This window comes from Notamacropus eugenii, chromosome 2 (genome assembly GCF_028372415.1).
Source record: "Notamacropus eugenii isolate mMacEug1 chromosome 2, mMacEug1.pri_v2, whole genome shotgun sequence".
NCBI lineage: Eukaryota > Metazoa > Chordata > Mammalia > Diprotodontia > Macropodidae > Notamacropus > Notamacropus eugenii.
This window is the reverse complement of record NC_092873.1, coordinates 84,573,569-84,599,073: the sequence shown is the minus strand read 5'-3', so window position 1 is coordinate 84,599,073 and position 25,505 is coordinate 84,573,569. Positions and strand designations below refer to the sequence as shown.

Below are 25,505 nucleotides of genomic sequence, written 5' to 3'. Positions count from 1 at the left end.
TTTACAAGCTTTTGAGTTTTAATTTTTCTCCCCCTTCCTCTCCTCCTCCCTCCCCAAGATAGCATGCAATCTCATAAAGACTCTACATATACATTCATATTAATCATATTTTCATATTAGCCATGTTGTAAAGAAGAATTATAACCAATGGAATCAACCACGAGAGAGAAGAAACAAAACAAAAGAGAGAGAGAGCAAATAGTCTGCTTCAATCTGCATTCAGACCCCAAAATTCTTTCTCTGGATGTGGATAGAATTTTCCATCATGAATCTTTTGGAGCTGTCTTAGAACCTTGCATTGCTGAGAAGAGACAAATCTACTAGACGCAGTCATAGAATAATGTGGATGTAACTGTGTACAATGTTCTGGTTCTACTCCCCTCACATAGCATCAGTTCATATAAATCTTTCCAAGTTTTTCTGAAATCTGCTTTCTCATCATTTCTTATGGCACAATAGTATTCCATTACATTCATATACTACAACTTGTTCAGCCATTTCCCAGTTGATGGGCATCCCCTCAATTTCCAGCAACCTAGATCTTTTTCCCATAAATCACTGTCAAGCCACTTTTCCTCCTCATCCCTCTCCCCATATTTGTGGAGCTGATTCTTTTATACCTACAAGTAGGACTTTATACTCTTGCCTATTAAAAGTCATCTTGTTAGGTTTGAGCCATTGCTTCAACCTTTTGAGATCATTTTGGATCCTTACTCTGTCCTTCACAGGATTAACATTCTCCCAGTTTACAGATTAATAAATCATCCACAGTGCTAACTCTCCCAAATTATGAATAATGATTTAAAGTAAGATAAAATGCCCAAAATCTTAGCTTTCCTTCATCTTTCTTTTCTTCATTCAGATGCTTCCAGATGCACTGTTGCTGTTTGAAAATGCCTCTCTAGCATTTTCTTTTTATTTAGTCCACACACAATCTGCTCATTGACTACCCTCAGGAGTCTCACAAAATTAATCTAATCCTTCCAGATGATACTTCTCCTATCAGTTGAAGACAGAAATGATGTCCCGTCTAAGCCAGTTCTCTTCCTTAGGATAGCCTTCTCCAAGTTTTTTCAACCATTTCTCATAGTATATGGTTTTGATATTCATACCATCCTCCATCATCCTTCTCTGCACTGTAGTTTGTCAATATTCTTCCTAAAATATGATGCCCAGATCTGACTGATCCCAGTGTGGTCTAACTAGTTGCTATTGACGCTGTTACTGTATGTTTTTTTCTTTAACAGAATCACAGGATTAGAGAGTTTGAAGAGACGTCCTCTGCCATCTAGCTTAACACATAACTGAAAAGAATCCCCTACTAAAGCATACTCAAGAAAAAGTTACTCAGCATCTGCCTGAAAACTGCCAAGGAGGGGGAGCTTACCACCTCTATATTCAATAATTGGTCTTTTTGGACAGCTCTAGTTATTAGGAAGTTTTCTCTGACATCAAGCCTAACTTTGCCTCTCTACAGCTTCTACTCACAGTTCCTAGTCCCATCCTCTGGGGCCAATTAGAACAAATCTAATCCTTTCTCCACAAGACAGCCCTTCAAATACTTGAAGATACTTAACTCTCACGTCCCCCTGTATCTTTTCTTCTTCAGGCTAAACATCCCATTTCCTTCAACCAATGTTCATATAACATGGACTCAAGTCCCTTCGCTATCCTAGTTGTTTTCTTCTAAATACCCTCCCAATTTTTCAATGTTCTTCTTCAACTATGGCACTAAGAACTTAACACAATATTCCAGATGTAATCTAACAAGCAGAATACAGTAGAATGAATGTTACCTGCACCAACACTCGTATAAACACAACCAATGAGATGCACAGGTATGGGCAGATGTGTGGACCAGGGTAAGTATTGTTTGTATGAGACCCAGAAAACAGCAGCAGCAGCAGCACCAACAACATATAGCAAGCACTCTGAGAAACATACAGACCATATAGACCATACTCACAATTTGCAAAGAAACTCAGAGACAGAGTGCAGAGACAAAAATGGAGAAATGCCAAAGTGAAAAAAAAATGTGTACAGGGACACAATCATCCATACAGTAATGCTAAAGCAAGAACAAGGCTGTTTGCACACAAATATGCTCATCATATAGCCACCATCTTTATTTTACTCTCACCTGCAAAAAATTCAATGAGACAAAGAAAAGTATTTGTCCATCCATTTCTATCAGACTCATCCTAGAGCCAGAAATAAATGCCCTTGTTTATGCTGACAAAGACCAATCATACACACATACATAAATCCATAAATATATAGTATATATACCTATCTTATATTCCCTTGTTTTTATAAAAACATGTATATATCTTATCTCCCTCAGTAGAATATAATATATATTTTATATATTATATAGGATCATAAAATTTAGATTTAGGTGTTGTATCATTCATATAGAGCTAGGAGGAACTTCATAAATCATCTAACTCAACAATTTCATTTTATAGAAGAGAAAATTGAGGCCCAGAGGGATTAAATCACTTGCCCAATGTCAGGTAGGAGAATAGATATGGCAGTCAGGATCCAAATTGAAATCTTCTCATTCCAAATCTTTCCAAAATGTCATGTTCCCACTCCTCACCTTAGAAATCATTTAGTCCAGCTCCTTCATTTTTCAAAGGCAGAAACTGAGACCCAGAGAGAAATGACTTATTCAGAGTCATATAAGCAAGTAAATAGAAAAGGAATTGAAATCTTGATGTCCTCACTTCAAATCTAGTACTCTTTTCACCCCATGGTTTCATGCTGTTTATGGATCCCCCTCCATATCAAACATAGTACTCAAGAATAACTTCATTGAATGAAGAATGTAAACACAAACACAAAGGAAAAAACTACACATGGGGACCCCATACCCTTTCCTTTAACACTACAGAACTTAAGACTGCATTCATAGAAGTGTAGACAAAGGAGGTTGATTAGTACTATTATTGGTTGGGAGCCACAGTTTAAAAAGGATATTGATAAGTTGGAAAGTATACAACAGAAAATAACCACGACCGTGAAAAGGCTTGAGTACAGAGAGCAGGAGGATTGCTTGAAGGAACTAAGAATATTTAGCCTGGAGAAAAGCAGATCGAGTACTCAAAAGATTTTCATGTGGAAGAAAGATTATTGTGTTGTGCCCCAGAGAGCAGAACCAGAATTAAAGGGTGGAAAGTGTAAATAGGCAACTTAAGGCTCTGACAGGAAAAAAACTTCCTAATAATTAGAGCTGTCCAAAAGTATTGAGAAGTGATGGGTCACCCCCCTTGGAAGTCTTCACGTAGAGGGTGGTCACTATATTATAGTGCTGATTATTTCGATTTATGTGTTGGATTAGATGGCCATTGCGGTACCTTCTAGCTTTCAAATTCCCTGATTTTGCAATTCTGCATAATGACTGAGCTGTCTACGTGTGTATACATGACTATGTATTTTTGTCTTTAAATTCCTGTGGAAGCCACAAGTCGGGACGTGTACTCACATCCACCTTTCAGTCCAGCTGACTATGTCCCTAACCTCCCCCACATCTCCATATCACCAAGGGTGCCAAGTATTGCGTCGTCTCCCTCCTCTACCCCCACCTCCCCACCGCTCCTCCTTGCTTAACTCGTAGGAATTTCCCTGTCTCCTCCTGCTTTTGCCCCATCACCCAATAACGCTAAGACATGGTGGGGGCGGTGCTGCCCAGCCTGCTCCATAACTAGCTCGGTTTAAGGCACAGTCCCCATTTCTCGCTCCAGCTCTAAGCATCATGTGTCACAACAGAGCTTCCGTCCCTGCTGCGCCCCTCATCCTGGCCCCAGCCCCCGATCCTATCCCCAGTCCTGGGCGTCGGCGAAGATCCGGGCCAGAGATCTTTACTTTCGACCCCCTCCCGGAGCCTGCCACTTACCGATCCACTCGCTCCAACATCTCCCACCGGGTAATTCGCAAGCGAAGCCGCAGGGTTCTCTACCCCCCAGTGGTGAGTGTTCCATGTCCAAGCCCCAGAAAGTAGGGAGAACTGGGAGGACAGAAGAGGTCATAGACCTGGCTCTTTGGGCCCAGGGACCAGTTGGGGCAACTGGATGCCTTAGTCTTTTTTCTTATTATTTTATAACATCCTTTCTCAGGTTCGACGCCAGCCACCTGCAGAGGACCCCAATCCGGCCAGACGGCTCCTCTTCCTTCTCCTCGCTATTGTCTTTTGTCAGATTTTGATGGCCGAGGAGGGAGGTCCCGCGCCTTTAGTTCTGGAAGAACCGGCCAACGACCCCACTCCAGTACCTCCAGTTCTGGAGTCCCAAAACTTGACGTCTGAGCCTCCGGACTACACCGTGGACATCAACGCCTTACTCCAACAGCACCCGGCAGCCTTCTAAGCCACAACCCTACCCCAACAAAAAACAAGAAGAAACACAGAATCGAGGGGTAGGAAAGCGCCTATGCTGAACTGAGGCTGGACCTGGGGCACTCTCGAACTTAGAACACTACAACCAAAGAATGACATCAGTGCCACAGGGCTCAAGTCCCAGAGCTGGAGTAAATAGAGGGTGGAAACTTGTCTTGCCATCTTTGGTGCAGGGGAGAAAAGACATTAATTTATTGCTGGTCATTCCAATGTAATAATATTTATATTCAGTTTTTATTTATGTACCATCCCTCCAAGGGTGGGATGACAGGGTGCTGGTGATGGGAGAAGGGTATATGTAATATTTATTTTAATTTATATGTTGGAGAGAAGAGATGTGCCTCCAACTTTCTGAGATGTTTTGTTTTTGTTTTATTTATTGAGATATTCTAATTAGCTGCTGAAGTTAGGACTCCCCAGATCAAACTAAAGCTGAAGATGGGGAGAAGGCCTGGAAAAGGATTTAACAGGAATTGGAGGTGATGGGTGACTGGGATTGGGGAACTGAATCAAGGGAGGGGTTGGGAAAGAAAGAAGGCTAGTGATAGTGATAGGGGTAGTACCTTTAGGGGTGACAATATCCACCCCCCCACACACATATCTTAACTCAGTGGGGCCTCCTTATGTGAGGCCCCATACGGGCTAAAGGGTTCATTGACTACCTATTACTCAGAAACTGCCCCCAAGAAGCTAGGGTGTGGGGTGGGTCTGTTGCCTTGTATGTTCTATGAACAGCAAATAAAATTGATTTTACTGCTGGAAACCAACCTTGTGTCTGTGTCTTGAAACTCGTTCCTCCTTTCACTTGAGAATAGCAGCTTGATATAATGCAAAGAGGATTGGAGTTGGAGTAAGACTGGTTCTTTTCCTAGTTATTTGACTTTGGAAAAGTCACATCAATTTCTCAAAGCTTTATTTTCCTATTCTCTAAAATGGGGATGAGAGGAAAAATGGATTAAGGCAAAACCTTGGTGTCAAGAAGACCCGGTTTATGAAGGTCCTGCATCTGACGCATCAGCTGTTCAACTTCAAAAATCATGTAAGTTCTTATGAGATCCCAGGAAACTGGACAGAAACCCAGGAAACTTGTAAGTTACAGAAAAATAGCCAACTTTTGTTTGTGAAGGGAATTCCCATGCCTGGAGTTCCTTATACTGATGAAATCATTAGATCAAATCTATGATATGGTAATTAATGCTACTTTCCCTACTTACCTTACAGAAATATCGTAAGGATCAAGTGTATTTCAGTGTAATGAAAATACTATTGATTCAACCTGGAGTTCAATGAAGCAGATCTGGCTTCAATACTGGTTCTGTCAAATGCTAGCTGGGTGAACCTGGGCCAGTCACTTAACCTCTCTGGTCAGCTTAAACAATCATGGCCAATGGAAGATACAAAGAAAGGCAAAAAAAAAAAAAGTTCCTACTCTCAAGAAACTTACAGTTTAATGGTGGAGACCACATGCAAGTAACCATGTACCAACAAGATATATAGAGAAGATAAATTACAGATATTCTCTAGTCCCTATTTCCTAACCTGTAAAATGAGAGGTTTAGACTCAATATCTTTTAAGGTCTCTTTCAACTCAAAATCTATGATCCTATGATTCCCTTAGTTCCTGAACATCCTAAGGTCCCTGCTGACCTCCAACTAATTTCTTCTCACGGACTCAAGCTATTTGCAATATCCAGATCATAAGTATATTTTGAGCTGGAAGGAGCCTTTCAGATCCATAACTTCCAACTCCGGATTCATTAGATCAGGAAACAGACCTATGGAAGAGAAAGATAACTTGCACAAAGTCGATGAAGGACATTTATTAAACAAGGTTAGTGCCTTGGCAATTAAAAGATTCCAAAACCAAAGTGTCCAACAACTCAAGGGGATTCCAGTCTAATGGGAGAGGAGGGGGTACGGAAAGGAGTACCAAGTGTTTCTGATTTCTCCTCTTTCCTCGTTGCCTGCCTAGAGTACCATTCATTTTTACTGTACAGATCTTGTTTATACAATTTTTGTTCCTTTGTATCTCCAGCCCCTGGTGAAGTGCCTGGCACTCACTAAGTACATCTCGACTGACTGACTGACCACACAGGCAAAGGAGAGATCTGACCAAGTGATCTAAGAAGTCCAAAAGGCTTTCTTTACCTCCTGCTGTGTGCCAAGTACTATAAGGAGGCTGAGGGGTTACACTATCACGTGTTCTCCTACCCTCTTATAAACTCGCCTTCCGAGAAAGAAAAAATAATAATAATTTGCCCAGACCCAGGCCTTCAGCGCCCCATTTCCGACAGCCGGATATGATCGCACACGGTTACTGGCACTGGGCAAACCCCGGATGGAGTAACATCGCCAGGGTGGTGACCTGTCCGGCAGCACGGGGGTGGAAGGGTCCAGGAAGGGCCCAGGAAGGGCAGAGGTGACAGCAGGGGGCGGGCTGGACTGAGAAGCCCGCGTGTCCACTGGCCTCAGCAGCCCCCGCTTCCCTCACCGGCTTCCCCGAAGCCGCAGCCCCAGCAGCCGCAGCAGCCGCGGACGCTGCAGGCGAGGCGCGCGGGAGCTGCTGGGAAGGGGGCGGAGCCTCGCGGGGGGAGGGTACGGAGGGGAGGTTGGTCAAATGCCTGGGGCGGGATCCGGGCTCTGCGGCAGCAACAGGGCGCGGTTGGCCTTGGGGAGACGTCGGGGGAGGGGATCGTTGGTACCGAGGGAGCTACAGCCTGCCTGGTTGCCCCTGGGCGAGAGCAGACGCGGGCCTCTGTTCCTCGAGCTGTCTCCCCTCCGCCCCCGGGGCCGCGCACCCTGCACCCCTAGAGGAGGTGAGGGCTGGGAAGCAAGGGACCCAGGCGACGCCTGGGGCGTAGGGATACGTCTGGCATCAGGTCCGCGCGCGTGTGTGTACGTGCGTGTTGATGTTCATGTGTGTGCCTGTGTAGGTGTGTGTGTGCATCCGTGTGTGCGCGTGTTGGGGAATGGTGGGGCAATAAGGGGGCTGGGGTTGAAAGCGGGTGGGGGAGTCAGGTTAAGACCTAGAGATCCAAAGAGGTGTTATGAAGCGAGCTATGCAGACTGGGAAAAGGTGGCAGTGGGGGTGGAGTGGGTGGGGCTGGGGTATGTCAGCTTCATCATTTCCCTTGCTCCCCCCTAAAATCATGCCTTTCCCCTCCCTTTCTAGCCCCTCCCTGAAGCATGTTTTTCACTTGTGGCCCAAATGAGGCTATGGTGGTATCTGGTAAGTGTTATTACCCTACCCTGCCCTTCCAGATCCTCCAAAGCAATTCGACCACACCCCAAGCTTATTATGCTCCACACACAGACACATATACATAATGCCTAGTTCAATTCCCTCTACTAATAATAACTTATCTATATAACTGAACCCTTTAAGGTTCACAAAGCATCTGTAATTACTTGTCCCTTCTCTACCTTTGCAGATTTTATTTTCTTACCATCTAGCTACCCTCCTACAATTCTTGACTGCCCTACCCTTACCACAGGTCTGTTTTCCTTCTAATACAGCACTCTTTCCTTCCACCTGCTCCTCCATCTCCTATACGTTAGCTATGTCTTTCACATTAGCTCTTCTCCAATTCCCTTTGTCCTCCTCGATCCTAGGAATGCCATACTCCCTTCTCAGCCAGATTCATTGTCCTCAATTCTTGCAGGTTTCTGCAGAAGCCCTCCTGTCATGGTGGCAGGAGGCCGGGTCTTTGTTGTGCCCTGTATCCAACAGATCAGGAGGTAAGTGAGAAGGGGTTTGCAGAAAGAGGGACATTAAATTCTCTTTTCTTTCTTCTGTTCTTGATAGCCCAACTTTCTTTCTCCAGAATCTCTCTCAACACACTGACCCTCAATGTCAAGAGTGAGAAGGTCTATACTCGTCATGGGGTTCCAATATCAGTTACTGGCATTGCCCAGGTAAGGGTGTGAGCCTATTTCTTTGAAGCTCATTATTCCATCCATCTCTCTCTCTCTCTCTCTCTCTCTCTCTCTCTCTCTCTCTCCCTCCCTCCCTCCCTCCCTCCCTCCCTCCCTCCCCTTTCTCTTCCCCCCCTCCCAATCTGAGTGTCCTTATTTGCCCCACTCTTCTTCCTGCTCCTTCCTGGAAAATAAGAACTTTCTCCCAAAAGCAACTGTTGCTCCCCACTATTTTCTTAACAGGATGCTATAGATCTTCTTTTTTCTCCCTGATTATAAAACAATTGTAAGACACTGTGCCTTCTTTTTCTTGCTATCCCTTCCTGGAGAGGAAAAGTTCTACTCCTCAACAAATCCTTTTGTCCCCCAGGTGAAGATCCAAGGCCAGAACAAGGAGATGTTGGCTGCTGCCTGTCAGATGTTCCTAGGGAAGACTGAGGGTGAAATTGCCCACATTGCACTGGAGACTTTGGAAGGCCACCAGAGGGCAATCATGGCCCACATGACAGTAGAGGTGGATTAGGAAGAGGGAACTTAGAAACTGAAGAAATGGGTCTGGGAAAGCCACATGGGTGGGTTCTGAAGAAATTAGGAAATGAGACCTGGTAGAAAAGAAACAGGGCCTGGGGACAAAAGGGTGGTGGAACAGAGATTTTAAATCACCTTCTTTGTCCCATGTCTCCTCTAGGAGATCTATAAGGATCGCCAGAAATTTTCAGAGCAAGTGTTCAAAGTAGCTTCATCTGACCTTGTCAACATGGGCATCAGTGTTGTTAGCTATACTCTCAAGGATATTCATGATGACCAGGTGAACCAGAAGTTCAGCCATCACTTCCTTCCCTCTTTCCTAGCTCATATTTCCTCCCTTCTCTCTAAGAGGATTTAGGCATCCAGTATCTATAACTCTGTTTCTTTCCCACAGGATTATCTGCACTCCCTAGGGAAAGCTCGAACAGCTCAGGTCCAAAAAGATGCACGTATTGGGGAAGCTGAGGCCAAAAGAGATGCTGGGATCCAGGTGAGAGTGACATGGAAAGAGATTGGGTTCAGTTAGTTAGTAAATATTTGCCATATGTGAGCTAGCATGGTGTCATAGAAGCACTGGGCTTGAAATCAGAAAATCTAAATTAGTCCCTGGCTTTGACATTTACTAGCTATGTGAACTTAGCTAGATTGCTTTATTTCTCTGGAGCTCAATGTCTTCATTTGTAAAATGGTGGTAGTGGTGGAAGTTTAACCTATATGACCTCTAATGTCCCTACCAGGTCTAAGATATTATAGCATATTTTGTTCTGAGTTTAGGGGAATGGAGGTAAGTAGGTAGAATTTGTTTGAAGGGGAAGAAGCTGGTAGGAAGCCAGAGTGAGGACCTGCAGGAGGTAGGGTGGTATGAATATGATTCTGAGGTGTTCTCACTTTTCAGGCAAAGGATCTAGACCTGGAAATGGCCTGAGAGATTTTTCCAGAGGAGGAGACTTGGGGAGGTTGTACCTTACTCTAGGTCATACAGGAAATGTCACCACTACTCTTGTCTTGACATCGATTTCTGCCCCAACAGGAGGCAAAGGCAAAACAACAGAAGGTATCTGCTCAGTACGTGAGTGAGATAGAGATGGCAAAGGCACAAAGGGACTACGAGCTGAAGAAGGCTGTTTATGACATTGAGGTCAACACCCGACGTGCACAGGCTGACCTAGCCTACCAGCTCCAGGTCAGAGGCACCCATGCCAGATTTGTGAATGACCTCTAACCCCTGACTTCCTAATTCTGGTTCTTTCTTCCCCATTTTCTTTTGCTGGCCTTCCATGTTTGGACATTTTTATTTTTAACACTATCACTGACTTCCCAAATCTGACCTGCTTTCCATATCTTTTCCATAATACTAAAAGTATCAGAAAGACAGAAGTTAGGAGAGGGGCATAAACAAAGGCTGTAACCTTGAAGGATATGGAGAAGGGGAAAAGAGGCAGGTTTTTTTTGTTTTGTTTTGTTGGGCTTTTTTTTTTAACATAATTTTTTAAAATTGATACTTTGGCTACAATAAATACTACCCCCTACCCTCCAAAAAATTCACTTTCCCAAAACAGTTAAATAAAAGCCTTAATATAGTAATTGTGGCTGGTGGTACAAGATTTTAAACTATAACTAATTCTGGCATTCTGCACAGTTAACTCTTGAAACTTGAAAAAGGTAAGTTTGGGACCCATCAAAAAAAGAACTTGACAGGTAGATGGGTAGTGAACCTTAAGGAATGCCATAGGCCAACAGGTAGTATGGTCTGAAAACAGACCATTTCTAAAAAGTTTAGATGTATTCTCTCATTTAACAATCAACATTTATTAAGGACTTATTGTGTACAAACCAGTGTACTGAGGGAATACAAGGTTGAGAAAGATACAGTTTCTGGCTTAGTGCAACTTAGTTGCTAGGGGGAAGGATAAGACACAAACAGGTAATATTGTATATTATCAGAGAGTTGCAGAACAAAAGGCTTCATGAGGTCTGAGGGTTTTCATTATGAATAAGGTATCAGGGAAGACTTTGGAGAAGGTAGCATTCATTAGCTTTGAAAAGACAGCTAAATAAAAGTGGGGAAAGACGATATTCTAGGTGTGTGAAACAGACAAGGAGACAGGGTAGTGCAGTATGTTTGTCAGAATGGAGAGGGGGATGAGAGGGGTTGCAAAAAGCATGTTGTATATGCAAATGAAGCATAATGTACAAAATAAGTTTGACACCAAGTGTAGAGAGCCTTGAATGCCAGACAACAAAGTTTCAACTTTATTAGGGTGCTAATTAAGATCTTTGAGCATAGTGATATGATTTGATCTGTAAAAGGAAAATCAATCTGAAGGATAATTTGGAGTGTGGAGAATGGAATGGAAGCAGGAAGACCCATTAGAAAGTACTGCAATGGTAATGTAGGACAGTGTTCATAGATAATAGTCCAAATGGAGTATTAAGGGAGTTAGGAATGTTTTTAGGAAAAATCTTAAACATTTGAGGTTGACCTAGGCAATAAAACCTTCCCTATGTAACATATCTTTAATAACCATATTAAAAACAAAAGAATATACAAGATTAGGTGGGATGAGTCTAACCCTATGTGGCTATTGTTACATTTAACTCTTAACCATCACACTCTCATTCTTGGTATCTGAACACTATCTGGCTCAATATGGTCTGACTGACTTCTGGTCTCTAATTCACACAGGTAGCAAAGACAAAGCAGCATATAGAAGAGCAGCGGGTACAGGTGCAGGTGGTGGAGAGGACTCAGCAGGTGGCATTGCAAGAGCAGGAAATAACTCGTCGAGAAAAGGAGCTGGAAGCCCGAGTGAAGAAGCCCTCAGAGGCTGAGCGATACCGCTTAGAAAGGCTAGCTGAGGCAGAGAGGTAAGGGGACCACTGCTTCCTCACTGTGACATGAACAGCTAGGCCTGGCAACTAGCTCCTCTACCACCTTGTCTCTCAAGGGGGAAACTCTTGTTCTTTTAGGCCCTGGCATGCCTTGTTAATAAAACCCTGATCCTTTCTAGCATTAGAGAACCTTCTCTAAGAACTCTTTTTCTCTCCCTGGGGCAGAAACAAACACCCTTTCTCCCACAGCTTTTTCCCCTTTTCTTTCTCAGGTCCCAGCTGATTATGCAAGCAGAGGCTGAAGCTGAGTCCATTCGGGTCAGTCAAAGGATAGGGACAGGGAAAGAATGGATTAACTGGGAGTCTTGTCCCCAGCTCTAGTCCTCTCTTTTGTCCCCAAAGAAAATTTCATGTCTCCACAGATTCGAGGGGAAGCAGAAGCATATGCTATAGGGGTCCGGGCCCGGGCAGAGGCTGAGCAGATGGCTAAGAAAGCAGAGGCCTTTCAGTTGTACCAAGAGGCTGCTCAACTGGATATGTTGCTACAGAAACTACCCCAGGTTTGAGTTTGGGCAGTGATTCCTAGGAGAGGAATTTAGTGGGAAATAGGAGGGCAAGTAATGAATGGATGCTGGGAAGCCCCAAGGCAAGGGATTGGAATGGTGAGATGGGGAAGATTGGCCAAAACTAAGTGTAAAACCAGAAAATGGAGAACTTGAATCAGGAAACAGATTAACGGAACTAACATTAAGTACTTATTGTATACGGGACCAGGGTTTAATAGAGCATGGTGAGAGCTAGTAAGAAAGAATGATTTTAGGTGGGGAAGCGAAGGGGCTTAGATTGAGAACTCAGATTAGAGATTGAATTCTTGGAGAGTAATGCTGAACAGGTCTTTCTTCCATCTAGGTGGCGGAGGAGATCAGTGGTCCGCTAACTTCTGCCAAAAAGATCACACTGATATCTAGTGGGGGAGGTGCACTGGGGGCTGCCAAGGTAACCGGGGAAGTATTAGACATCCTAAGCCACCTGCCAAATTGTGTGGAGAAGCTCACAGGTGTCAGCATTTCCCAGGTGAGAAACCTGCAGTGGAACTGTATGTGTACCTATCCATAGACAAATCTGGTTGTCAAGAGATCTGGGTTCTAGTTTAAATCCTGCAATTAATTGTGTGATATTGCTTCTTCCCTAATGGAGTTGAGTTTCCAGGATGTCTTTCAGCAATGACACTGAGACTCTATACTCTAAGTTGGGAATACTAGGGTTCTTTTATGGATCAACTAGCCTAGGTCTTAGCTAATACATCCTTTTTCTCTTCCCTCAGGCAAATTAGAACAAGCCAGTTTTTGGAGCAACCACAGCAAAAAGAGGGTATGGATTAAATTCCTGTTCCCTCATGCACCAGTCAACCCTGATGTGAAATTTTCCTGAACCAAGCCCTGGCTTCATTGTTCTGCCCCCATCGGAATGGCCCCACCCTTCCATCTTTGGGTCCTTTAGACCTTCCTGTTCATTTGCCTGTGCCTTGTTGTGGGGGGCTGCTTCCCATTCCCAACCCCACACTGGCAAGAGCTGCCTGTCCCAAGCTACCACCTACCCCCAATACACATTTATTGAGCCATCTAATTAAATGATTGTCTGTCTGACCTCTGGCCTTTCCCCCCACAGTTTCTTTAATGAAAAGCATAGCATGTAGTTATTTTTAGTTATGGAAGGGAGCTAAAGGTGAATACAGGTTTCATCAAATCCCAGAATACTGGTTCTCCATCTCCTCAAGCTAAAGAGTAGCTTTAGAATAAGAAATTCTATTCCAGAAACTTGAGAATGAAAATATAAAAAGGACTCTTAGAAAGAGACTGGACCTTTTAAATGGCATAATGGAAAACCCCACCTTGGTTCCTTTTTCAAGAAACAGACCTGGGGATTGATATGGCATTTCTAACTCTTCTGAGTAACCACTGCCTTAAGCCTACTGCTGGCAGACTGTTCTCAGTGTTCCATAGATTTGTCCCATTCCCACTCCAATTTAAAGTACAACCTGCTTTAAAATAAGAGAAGATATTTATATTGGGAGTGTTCATAAGAAAAAAAACCCAAAGATCGTACAACTAATGATCTGAAGGGCACTGAAGAGAGAACAGAACTCCAAGTCCCACCCCAAACCTTGTATGCCCACCTCCCCATTCCCTCTCCAAAAATCAGTCAGACACTTGAGCTTTTGGATTTTTTTCCCTCATTTCCTGTTTATTTGGGGGTTTGGGAGCGTCGTCTTTTCAATATGAAAAAAAGCAGCAAGTTCAAAACAAAACAGAAACCTAGGAAGTGGGAGGGGGAAGAGCCCAAGATAGAAATTGCAGAAGTGGAAAAAATGAGAGAAAATGAAGGAAAGATTTGATGATGGGAAGGGAAGTATCCTGTTGCACCTTCTCCCCTCTTTTGGAGGGAATTGACTTTTTGGGGGAGTGGAAGAAAATTGAAATCCTCCCCAAATGAGGGAATTTTGAGAGTTGAAGCACTTCTCACTTCGCAGACTGGGAAGGGTGAGTGGGTCCCAAAATGAGGGGAGGAAAAAGAGCTGAGGGGGGAAGCCCACCTGGCAGAGTGAGGCACAGACCCCTCCAAAGAAAAGTGAACACTTGGGAGAGAAACCAAAACTGGGGGGGGGGGCAGAAATAATACTGTCAACACTTCCCTCAGAACTGGGGTAGAGAGAGAGAGAGATAAAGGGAAGGGGCACCTGGAGATATGACAAGTAGGGGAGTATCTGGAGATGGTAGTTATACTAGGAAGCCTGGCTCCCCCAACAGACTTTTATGGAATGGAACACTCCATTTCCTCCCTTCCCCTCCAACACCCACCAAGAGAACTCTCTCCACTAGGAATATAACATTTTGGTCCCCTTCTTCATCAATGGAAGCCAAAGAGTCCTGGACCTTTCCTCTTGGTCACCATTTTAGTTCAGGGCACTTAGTGGGCACAAAGGCCCCTAAATTGACATTCTGCTTCTTGGAGAGAAATCTGGGAGTGGGGAGGAAAGAGTATATTACTGAGGTGACAGGTCATAAGGAAGGAAAAACAGGGCAGAGAGCTCAGCACCCACAAAGGAGAGAAAAATAGGATGGAGGCAAAAAAAAGCAAACCTTAGAGGAAAAGAGTGATGGGGAAAGAATGTTGGGAGAAATGAGAAGACTTGAGGTGGCAGGGTATCTCCCTTAGGCCTCCTCCTCCGCCTCCTCACCGAAATCCTCCTCCTCTTCAGCAGTGGCATCCTGGTACTGTTGGTACTCAGAAACGAGATCATTCATGTTGCTCTCAGCCTCGGTGAACTCCATCTCGTCCATCCCTTCCCCTGTGTACCAGTGGAGGAAAGCCTTCCGGCGGAACATGGCAGTGAACTGCTCTGAGATGCGTTTGAAGAGCTCCTGGATGGCAGTGCTGTTGCCAATGAAAGTGACAGCCATCTTGAGCCCACGGGGTGGGATATCACAGACAGCGGTCTTGACATTGTTGGGGATCCACTCAACGAAGTAGCTACTATTTTTGTTTTGCACATTGAGCATTTGTTCGTCCACCTCCTTCATGGACATCCGACCACGGAAAACAGCAGCAACGGTGAGATATCGCCCATGGCGAGGGTCGCACGCTGCCATCATGTTCTTGGCATCAAAGACTTGCTGGGTGAGCTCAGGCACAGTTAGGGCACGGTACTGCTGGCTTCCACGACTGGTGAGGGGGGCAAAGCCAGGCATGAAGAAGTGGAGTCGAGGGAAGGGGACCATGTTTACAGCCAACTTGCGGAGATCAGCATTGAGCTGGCCAGGAAAGCGAAGGCAGGTGGTGACACCACTCATGGTAGCAGAGACTAGATGGTTAAGGTCACCATAGGTTGGTGTGGTCAGCTTGAGGGTTCGGAAGCAGATATCATAGAGTGCTTCATTATCAATGCAGTAGGTTTCATCTGTGTTTTCTACTAACTGGTGGACAGAGAGTGTGGCATTGTAGGGCTCAACTACGGTATCTGAGACTTTGGGTGATGGAACCACACTAAAGGTATTCATGATTCGGTCAGGGTACTCTTCTCGGATCTTGCTGATGAGTAGGGTGCCCATCCCTGAGCCTGTGCCTCCACCAAGTGAGTGGGTCAGCTGGAAGCCTTGCAGGCAATCGCAGCTCTCTGCCTCCTTTCGTACCACATCCAAGACTGAATCCACTAGCTCTGCCCCCTCGGTATAGTGGCCTTTGGCCCAATTGTTGCCTGCCCCGGATTGGCCTGGAATTGGGGGTGGGAAGCAGGGTAGATGAGGAAGGGATGCTGTGATATCCCACACTACCACCAACCCTTTCCCCTATCACCTAAGATTTTTTATCCACCTATACCTTAGAACAGAGGTGTCAGACATGCCCAGATTAAAATATAATTGAGAAATATTTAAATAAAAATTGAAATATAGTAACACAGATAACATTAATGTGTGCTTTTCTAACCAAATATGCAGCCAGCAAGGATCCTTAATTTAGTGGTCCCTCTTTCTAAGTTTGACATTACTGCCTTAGAGATCCTCTTAGCTAATGTTCAACCCCTCAATCATTCCCCTTATTTTGCCTCCATCCAGGTCACCCCTACTTTTCTAGAACTCTTCTGGCCACAACCTACATTGAACCTGTATCCCAGTTTTGAAGTTTCTAATTCCTTTCCCCCATCATTCTGCACTGATAAGATCCCCCTAAAGACTCCTCAATTATCTGAAAACACCAGTATGTTAATTTGCTTCTGTTTTAAATTTACTTCCACAAGATCCTAACCTATCCAGGGGATTCAAACCCCTTCTTAATGAAGAACCTTCAAATTCAAGAGTGATGATTATTTGGGAATTTACCTGGGGTAACTGCCAGTAATGAAATATTCTCTTCCCCACCCACTTTCCCAGTGGCAAAGCTACCACCTCTCTACCCTTTTTCATTACATTATTTAAGAAATTCACTTCAACTCACCAAAAACAAAGTTGTCTGGCCTGAATATCTGGCCAAAAGGTCCAGAACGAACAGAGTCCATGGTTCCAGGCTCAAGATCAACCAGTATGGCCCGGGGAACATATTTGCCACCTGTAGGAGAAAGTGCAGAGTAGGTGTAGGCTGGAGAAAGAAAGGGAGGGCTCCGGGGGTCCCTTAATACGTGGCCCTCCCGCTTCCATTCTAGTTTTTACCACCAGGTGGCAGTCGAGAACTAGTCTGCGATTACCCGTGGAAGAAAGGGGGGTGTGTGCGTAAAGGCGAAGAGGAAGATGACCAGAGCCTCTGGAAAGTGGAGAAAGAGTCTCCCAAGGGTAAATGGTTCCCCCCTATTTCAGAAGGCAGAATCGAGGGGAGAGTTCCCTTCCTGCCCCTCACCGGTGGCCTCATTGTAGTAGACAGAGATCCGGTCCAACTGCAGGTCGCTGTCCCCATGGTAGGTGCCAGTGGGATCGATGCCATGTTCATCACTTATCACCTCCCAGAACTAGGCAGACAGACGAGTAAAAAGTTGAGAAGAAAAATCGATTAAAAATTCTCCTCCCCCACTTTCATGATAGGCTCTCAATTCCAAAACTGCTCAATCCAGGAGTCATTTTTTTCCCCTAAAAAACCCAGGGGATTTCCTCCCCCTCCCTTCCTGGAACAGATGGGATGCACAGGAAGCTTGTTACAGGATTATCCTGCCCTATAAATGCACGAGATAATAGGACTGAAGGAGGCCGACTCATTCCAGGTAATCCAGGAGGACGGTTGAGGCCAGATGCCTGGGTCTCTGGCTAGGAAAGATAAAGGTCACTGTCGCCCTCCCCTTCTTCCCCCATCAGGCAACGCCCCTCCGATGCGCACAAAGAAAAAGGCACTGCAGCTGCTACCCACCCATCCCGCAGAACTCACTATAGAGCGAGGCTGTGGGAGGTGCGAGAAAGGAAAGGGGGAAAATGATGGACAATGGGAGCCAAGGGTGGGGCTCCTTTCCTCTATCCAGCATGGCCCTGGAGCGCAAGGGAGTTCTTGCCCCGCCCCAACCGGGCTCCGCCCTTTTGCCACAACGTTGCAAACTCTCCTTCCCACTTCCTTTCAACCCCCATCCGTTACACAGTATCTTCGAACTGGGGGGCAGGGAGAAGGATCACTTTTACCCTAAAATGTTGTTTCTTTGCTACAGTTTCCATTTTTTTTCTCATTATGTATTGGATTCGCTTTCCTTGTCACCCATTTTTTAACTCTTTGTCCTTGTGGAACTATCCACAAGGAACACTAGACAACGCGCGGGAACTCGCACCCTACCCCACCCCACCCCCGCTCCCGCCCTTAAAGGGAGGGCTTTCAGAAAGGGAAGGGGGAAAAGTCCCCTCACCCTTCCACCTCACAAAGGAGAACGAGAGAAATTAGGAAAATTCCACGTTTCATATATTTTTTGGGGGGGAGGGTGGACTACGAGTCCCCCCCAAACCCCACCTTCCTATTTCATCCCCTTTTTCTCCAGCTCAGTGCACAATGCAGCTCCTCACCTTTCCCTTAGGATTCGGGCAAGAGTCACAGTTTTGGGCGGGGAGAGACAGAGAGAGGCAGAGATGCACATGGGACAGCACTGGCCTCGCTTTGTCTCGCGCGTTTCCGTTCATCCATCTCCGACACAAAAGTCTCTTAGAGATCCCTTTTACACCTTCCCTCAACCCCAGCCCCAAAACCACAAGGGGAAAGAGACACACCTTCCAGTTAATCCATTAAAATCTTAAATAATTTTATTGGTCCCTTCTTAACGGATAGAAAGGACCAGGTTGCGACACGCCAACAAAACTAAACCAGGTAAGAGAATAAGGGGAGAAAAGCTACAGATTTCTCTAATGAAAATTCCCGCCGCAAAGAAATGCTTAGATTATTTATTTGTTGGGTCGTGCTGCTTTGGGCAGGGAGCGGGAGCTAGCGACAGTCCCGCCACTACTTTTTTTTTTTAGGAAATCTTTTAAATTTTCTTTCCTTTAAAAAAAAAAATCAATGGAGGTGAAAAGAATATGTAAAATCAAAATCCTTACCTTTGCACCGATCTGATTGCCACACTGGCCAGCCTGGATATGTACGATTTCCCTCATGGTTGGAATTTACTTTTGCTTTGTCTCAAGTTATGTGCAGGGAGGAGAGAATGATATATAAATATATATATTTTCTCCTTTCCGCTGAACAAGCTCTTTTTCAATAGAAGGTTCCCCGGAAGGTTGGAGCTGCTAGTTCAGAACACAGCTACACAAGCGTTCTGAGAGGGAGAAAGAAGGAAGGGGGGAGGGGAAGCGAGGGAGGAGAAGCAGGGCGGGTCGCGCTTGCGCTGCGTGGCCTGAGGGGAGGGAACCATGAAGAGGTAGGCGCCAGCTATATCGTGGACAAAGCCTGTCTAAAGAAGAACTGATTGGTCCATACCAGGCAAGTGTCTGGTACCCATTGGCCGCTCCTCCGGGGATCAAGCGCTATCTTCACCGGGAAATGTAGTTCTCTATTGTTGTCCACGCTGCAAAATGAAGAAGGGAGGAGTGGGGTGGGTGTGGGATATTTTTTTTATGAATAAAAAAAAAATTAGGCATGGCATTCCACTGTTTTGAGGTCTTTTTTTTTTTTTCAATTAGACATTAGAGGAGACTAGGATTTAGGTCTGTAGTAAGTGGAAAGTCTAGGGAAGCGAGGTAGTGATGTGATTTCAGGATTGGTATGTCCTGGGACTTCCTGCTGCAGCATTCCTACCACTGGCCTGCTAAATTCAAAGAAATGTAGGGAGAACCAAGTATGAGCTTGGGATAGACAGTTACAGGACTCACTGATCTTTCCAGGACTCAGGTGTCTAGCCTCTGATACCCCGAAGTTCCAGTTCTTTCTTGCGATCTTCAACCCCATCCTTATTTGCCTCACTGATCTACATCACCCACACATCTCAGCAATCCACCTCTTTTTCCTCTCAGGGGATAGTCACAATGGATGGAGTAGTGGTTTTTGCTCAGTGGGTGATTTCCTTGGGCGTTTTTGGATAAGGGTATTTTAAATACCCAAAGAGAAAATTACGCTAGAGACATTTCAGGACACAGATGCATCTGTCAAAAAAAAAAATGACTGGAAGGGACATGTATAATGAATTTGTGAAAGAAAACCTGACTCTTGGGAAGTCAGATACCTGGGTCCCTGAGGTGTATTCCTATGAATAGAACTGCGGTAATTGATCCAGGGAAGTCTAAGCTGAGATAAGGAGAGAAAATGGCTGAGGGGTTCAATAACTCATACATTTTCATGGCACTTTTATCTTGCCTCCCCAAATGTAGGACCCTTAAAAAGTATCAATGAATTTATAGGAGGTAGCTGTTTCCACACCCCATTCAAATCAATGTCCCTAGTATGGTGGATGTCATAGCAACATGGTCACCATGGTAACCCTTCCTAGGCACCTGAGCTGGAGATGAGGACCATTAGAAGGAAGAAAGATTGGGCTTGGGGACAGAGGGAGAAGAAATGAGTTTAGTTCAAATTCAGACATTTCTCATAGGGTCACTTTTCCATGGAACATAGAGGCATGGAGAGATATAATACTGTTTTAGAGTGATGTTATAAAATAACTAGGATTTATAAAATACTACAGGGTTTTCATAGCAATATATGTATAATATATACATATATGTCATCCCATTTGATTCTCACAGCAACCTTGTGTGGTAGGTGCTATATTTATTCTCATTTTACAGATAGTAGAAGTTAAAATGACTTAGGGTTCAAATTCAGATCTTCCTACCTCTGAGTCCAGCACTCTATCCGTTATCCATAGTCCTAGTAGGAGAAAGTTATATCATGTTATCAGTGGTGAGATTTGTCCAAGGAGCAAGTGATGTAATCATTTCCTTATTGAAAATTAGGTGAACTGGGACTTCTGGTTACATATAGGACTGCTTCATATAATATTCTATATAATATATACATACATATATAATATATTATTACATATGATGTATAATACTATATATAGTATTCACATAATATTTTATTTTTGAATAATAACACAAAGAACAGTAAGTCATATATATACATATGTGTGTATGCATGTATTTACATATACATATATTATTTTGAAGGTAGGTATTTCAGGTTTTATGCCCATTTAGAGAACTGGGATTGGACCTGTGGTTTCTTTTGTACAGTGAATTTCTTCCACTAGTAAAAATCTATACTTCTCTGCAACTTGTAGTTTTAAGAGAATTACCTAGGGCACTGAGAAGTTGTCAGGCCTGCACAACCAGCCCTGGGAGCTAACGACCCTCAGACTGATTATAGCATGCCAAAGGATTTGGGGGAAAGGGGGGGGGGGAACCTACAAAAAAATGTACAGGAAAACATCCTTTGTATGTAGAAGAAATCCTTGCCACAAGTTGTTCAGGCCTGAGTTAAGTGGCTTTATAATAGTCTGTAAGATCTGCATTCCCTATTCTATTTTAAAAGATGTTTTATTATGTTTTGTTTTTTTACACTTTATCACTTCCCAATAATCCTTCTTAGTATAATATTCCATTACATTTGTATGCCACAATTTGTTCAGCAACTCTCCAGTCAATAAATTACTTTTAAAATTACAAGCATTTTTTTCTGTTGTTTCTATTCCCACTGAATAGGGAATATTCTGAAAAAAGAAAAAAATATTCTGAAAAAAAGAAAAAAAATCCTTGTAACAAATATGAATAGTAAAATAAATTCCTACATTGGCAATGTTTTAATATGTATGTCTTATTCTGCATATTTGGTCCATTCCGAGTAACATTCTTCACCAACAGTCTTTTAGAATCATAATTGGTCATTGTGTTGGTCAGAATTCTTATGTATTTCCAATGTGTTTATTTTTACACTGTTGTTATGGTACAAATTGTTCTTCTTGTTCATTTAAGATCAGCTGATAAAAGTCTCCAGAACTGTCCATTTTATCATTTCTTACAGCAGAATAGTATTCCATTATATTTGCATACCAAAATTAGTTTAGCCATTCCCCTAGTAGATAGTTCCCCCTTACTTTCCAATTTTTTGTTACCTCAGAAAGATCTGTTACAAATGTTTTTCCCATTAACCCATTTTCATATGGGTTCTTTCCCTCTCTCTTCATAGTAAGTTGTATGGCTGGGTCAAATCATGTGCACAATTTAGTAACTTTTGGGGGGCATACTTCCAAATTGCTTTTCAGAGTGGCTGGACCAATTAAAAAACTCCACAAACAATGCATATATCTGTTTTCCCTGAGCTCCTACAACATTTACCGTTTTCCTTTTTTGTCACCTTTGATGATCTGATGATTTGGAACATTTTTAAAATATGGCTATTGATAACTTGTATTTTTTCCTGTGAGACTTCCTTGTTCATATCCTTTGTCATTTGGGGAATGACTAATTCTTCCAATCAATTTCTTATATATCCAGAAAATGAGACAATTATTAGAGAAACTTACTGCAAAACTTAACTATCTCTCTGTTAAGCTTAGCTACATTGATTGTGTTTGTGCAAAACTTTTAATTTTACATAGTCAAAATTGTCCATTTTATCTTATGTAATCCTTTGGTCACAGACTTTTCCCCTATCCAGATAAGAAAGGTAATTTCTTCCTTTCTCCTTCATTTTATTTATGTGACCTTTTAAATCTAAGTCATATAACCATTCGGATCTTATCTTGGTAAATAATGTGAGGTGTTGGTCTAAATCAGACTACTTTCCAGTTTTACTAGCAGTTTTTGTCAAACAGTGAATCTCTTCCTCAATAGTTGGGGTCATTTGACGTAATCACCCTGGTGAAGTCCTTCCTCACTTCAGATCTAGACTATTTCTATAGCCTGCTGGTTGGTCTCCCTGCCTTTCCCCACTCCACTCCATCCTTCATTCAGCAGTCAAATTGATATTCCTAAAGGGCAGATTTGACCATTTCATCTCCCTATTCAATAAACTCCACTGGCTCCCTAATACCCAAGATCAGATATAAAATCTGTTTGGCTTTTAAAGCCCTTTGTAATTTGGTTTTTTCTACCTTTCTTGTTTTCTCACGCCTTATTCCTCTACACATACTTGGCAGTCCTGTGACATTGGCCTCCTTGCTGTTGTTCCGAGACAATCCATCTCCTGACTCTAGGCATTTTCATTGCCTGTTTCCCAAGCCTAGAATGCTCTCCCTCCTTACAGCCACCTCATAGTTTCCGTAGCTTCTTTCAAATTTCAGTTAAAATCCCACCTTCTGCAATAACTCTTTCCCAAACCTCCATTCTCTTTGTGCCTTCCCTTTAAGGTTATGCCCAATTTATCATATATATATATATATATATCATTATATATTATTATATTATAGTATAGTATACATTATAGTATATATTTAATAATATATTATATTATATATTATAATATATTATATATATATCATGTTTATACACAATTATTTGCATGTTATTTCCTTCCCCCCCCCACCATTAATATGTGAGCTTCTTGAGAGCAGGGCCCAGTTTTGTTTGTCTGTGGACTTTTTTGGATCCCTAGGGCTTAGCACAATTCCTGACATATAATAGACACATAATTAACAAATACTAGTTGATGGGAAAAAAAAAACTTTATAGCAAGTTTCTTTGATAAAGGCCTCACTTCTCAAATATGTAATGAACTAAATCAAATTTATATATTAAAAAAGAGCTATTCCCTAACTGATATGGTCAAAGAATATGAACAGGCAGTTTTCAGAAGAAGAAATCAAAGCTATCAATAGTCACATTAAAAATTCTCTAAAGCCTTATTGATTAGAGAAATGCATATTAAAACAACTCTGAGATACCACCTCATACCTGTCAGATTGGCTAACATGACAAAAAGAAAAATGACAAATGCTAAAGGGGATGTGGAAAAAAATGGGACTATTGATGATACTGTTGATGAACAATAATGAATTGTTGATGGTATTGAAAACTAGTCCAACCATTCTGGAAAACAATTTGGAACTACATCCAAAGTTCTATAAAAGTGTGTGTACCCTTTGACCCACCAATACCACTACTAGATCTATATTGGAAAGACATGAAAGGGAAAGGGACCTGTTTGTATATAAATATTTGTAGGAGCTCTTTTTGTGGTGGCAAAGGTAACCGAAAATTACCACACCAGTAAGTTGTGGTATATGATTGTAATGGACTAATATTGTGCAATGAGAAATCTTGAAGGGGATGGTTTCACAAAAACGTGGAAGACTTATATGAACTGATACAAAATGAAGTGAGCAGAACTAGGAGAGCATAATACACAGTAACAGTAATATTGTAAGGATGAGCAATTGTGAAAGACAGCTATTCTGATCAAGACAATGAGCCAAGACAATTCCAAAGGACCCAGATGAAAAAATGCTATCCATCTCCAGAGAGAGAGAACTAATTACCTCTGAATGCATATTGAAGCATCCTTTAAAAAAAAAGACTTTATTTTTAATGTTTTGCTTTCTTTTGTAACATGGCTATTATGGAAATATCAAATTGCTTGCCTTCTAAAGAATGGGGGAGGGGTGGGAGGAAGGGAAGGAATTTAGAAGTCAAAATTTTTTTAAATGACTGTTAAAAAAATTTTTTTACATATAATTGGGAAATATTTAACAAAACACAAATAATTGTTAAAAATAAACAAATGCCAGTTGACTGATGAGTTTATGGAACATTAAGGCTACTATATTGTTTGCTTTTGTATGTTGTTTACCTAATCTGTTTCATGTTTTTTTACTTTTTTTTTGGAAGGGGGAAGGCAAGGCAATTGGGGTTAAGTGACTTGCCCAAGGTCACAGGGTAAGGGCATGAGGTCGAATTTGAACTCAGTCCTCCTGACTCCAGGTTCGGTACTCTTCATAGCGATATTCACCTAGCTACCCTTTTCTGTTTTATCTTTTAACCAGTACTAAGTCAACTTGATGATGATTATTTTTGTAATAAAGCTTGAGATCTGGTACCCCTCCCTTCTCACTTTTTCCTTATTTCCCTCAAGATTCTTAAACCTTTCTCTAGATGAATTTTCTCATTTTTTTCCATCTCTAATTATTTGGTAGCTTGATTAACATGGAACTGAATAAATAAATTTAGATCACTGTTATTTTTATAATATTGGCTTTGCCTATCCACAAATAATATTTCTCCAATTATTTAGATGTCTATTTTCAGAAGGTGTTTTATATTCATATAGTACCTGTATTTTGTACATTCTGTAGTTTTTTTAATAGACTGTACAGAAGTACTCATGTGAATTTATTTCTAACCTGCACCTTTGCTCAAGTTATATTCACTGTTAGCACCCATTTTGCTTTCAGTTTTTACTTCCTTCCCCAAAGGGCTCAGAATATTTTGGCAAATATGAGTCCTTTCTGTTTTTAATGTCCTTGGAGTAGAAACAACAAAAGAATTTTTTACTGTGCTTGACATCTCACTGCCCTTCCAGCACTGACTGTTATCCAAAATGCTGAGTCTGAGGCGAAACTTTTTTTTAAATTTAATTATTATTCATGGTTACACCGTTTTACACATTTGGGATAATTCCCTACTACTGCTGGGTGCATAAAACGTTCGTGCTGGTTGTAACGATTTTCCCCCAAAACCTATAACTCCTCCTATCAGCTGCACTTACTTAGTTCTTGCAAAAACTGTTAAATTTGATGTATCGAAATTATTTCTGTCTTTTGTCATCTCACACTCTCTAACCCCTGTCTGGTTATGCATTGTCCCCTTCCATTTTCTCATGAGTCAGCAGGAGCCATGTCTGGGAGGACCAGGAATGGCTGTTCCGGTCCCTTCTGACGGGGTGATGGGCG

General features: G+C 42.7%; 3 protein-coding genes across 4 annotated transcripts; 2 read left to right on the top strand and 1 right to left on the bottom strand.

Annotated features, from left to right (window-relative positions):
- Window positions 1–3,637: 3,637 nt before the first annotated feature.
- On the top strand, window positions 3,638–5,163 carry IER3 (immediate early response 3). Its single transcript, XM_072641644.1, has 2 exons — window positions 3,638–3,970; window positions 4,119–5,163. The coding sequence occupies exons 1-2, from the start codon at window positions 3,758–3,760 to the stop codon at window positions 4,365–4,367; spliced, it is 462 nt and encodes a 153-aa protein (XP_072497745.1). The 5' UTR covers window positions 3,638–3,757; the 3' UTR covers window positions 4,368–5,163.
- A 1,821-nt stretch (window positions 5,164–6,984) lies between these two features.
- On the top strand, window positions 6,985–13,317 carry FLOT1 (flotillin 1). 2 transcript variants are annotated; one of them, XM_072641635.1, is made up of 13 exons: window positions 6,985–7,212; window positions 7,569–7,625; window positions 8,059–8,134; window positions 8,221–8,311; window positions 8,682–8,825; window positions 9,000–9,119; window positions 9,234–9,329; window positions 9,870–10,022; window positions 11,526–11,707; window positions 11,944–11,989; window positions 12,094–12,231; window positions 12,581–12,745; window positions 12,996–13,317. In XM_072641635.1, the coding sequence occupies exons 2-13, from the start codon at window positions 7,583–7,585 to the stop codon at window positions 13,002–13,004; spliced, it is 1,263 nt and encodes a 420-aa protein (XP_072497736.1). In that variant the 5' UTR covers window positions 6,985–7,212; window positions 7,569–7,582; the 3' UTR covers window positions 13,005–13,317. The 2 variants fall into 2 exon arrangements, with proteins under 2 accessions (XP_072497736.1, XP_072497737.1); XM_072641636.1 differs by having other exon boundaries at window positions 7,051–7,275.
- Window positions 13,318–13,887: 570 nt separating this feature from the next.
- TUBB (tubulin beta class I) lies at window positions 13,888–19,195 on the bottom strand. Its single transcript, XM_072641632.1, has 4 exons — window positions 18,721–19,195; window positions 17,060–17,168; window positions 16,664–16,774; window positions 13,888–15,941 (listed from the first exon to the last, which is right to left on the bottom strand). The coding sequence occupies exons 1-4, from the start codon at window positions 18,775–18,777 to the stop codon at window positions 14,884–14,886; spliced, it is 1,335 nt and encodes a 444-aa protein (XP_072497733.1). The 5' UTR covers window positions 18,778–19,195; the 3' UTR covers window positions 13,888–14,883.
- Window positions 19,196–25,505: the final 6,310 nt, after the last annotated feature.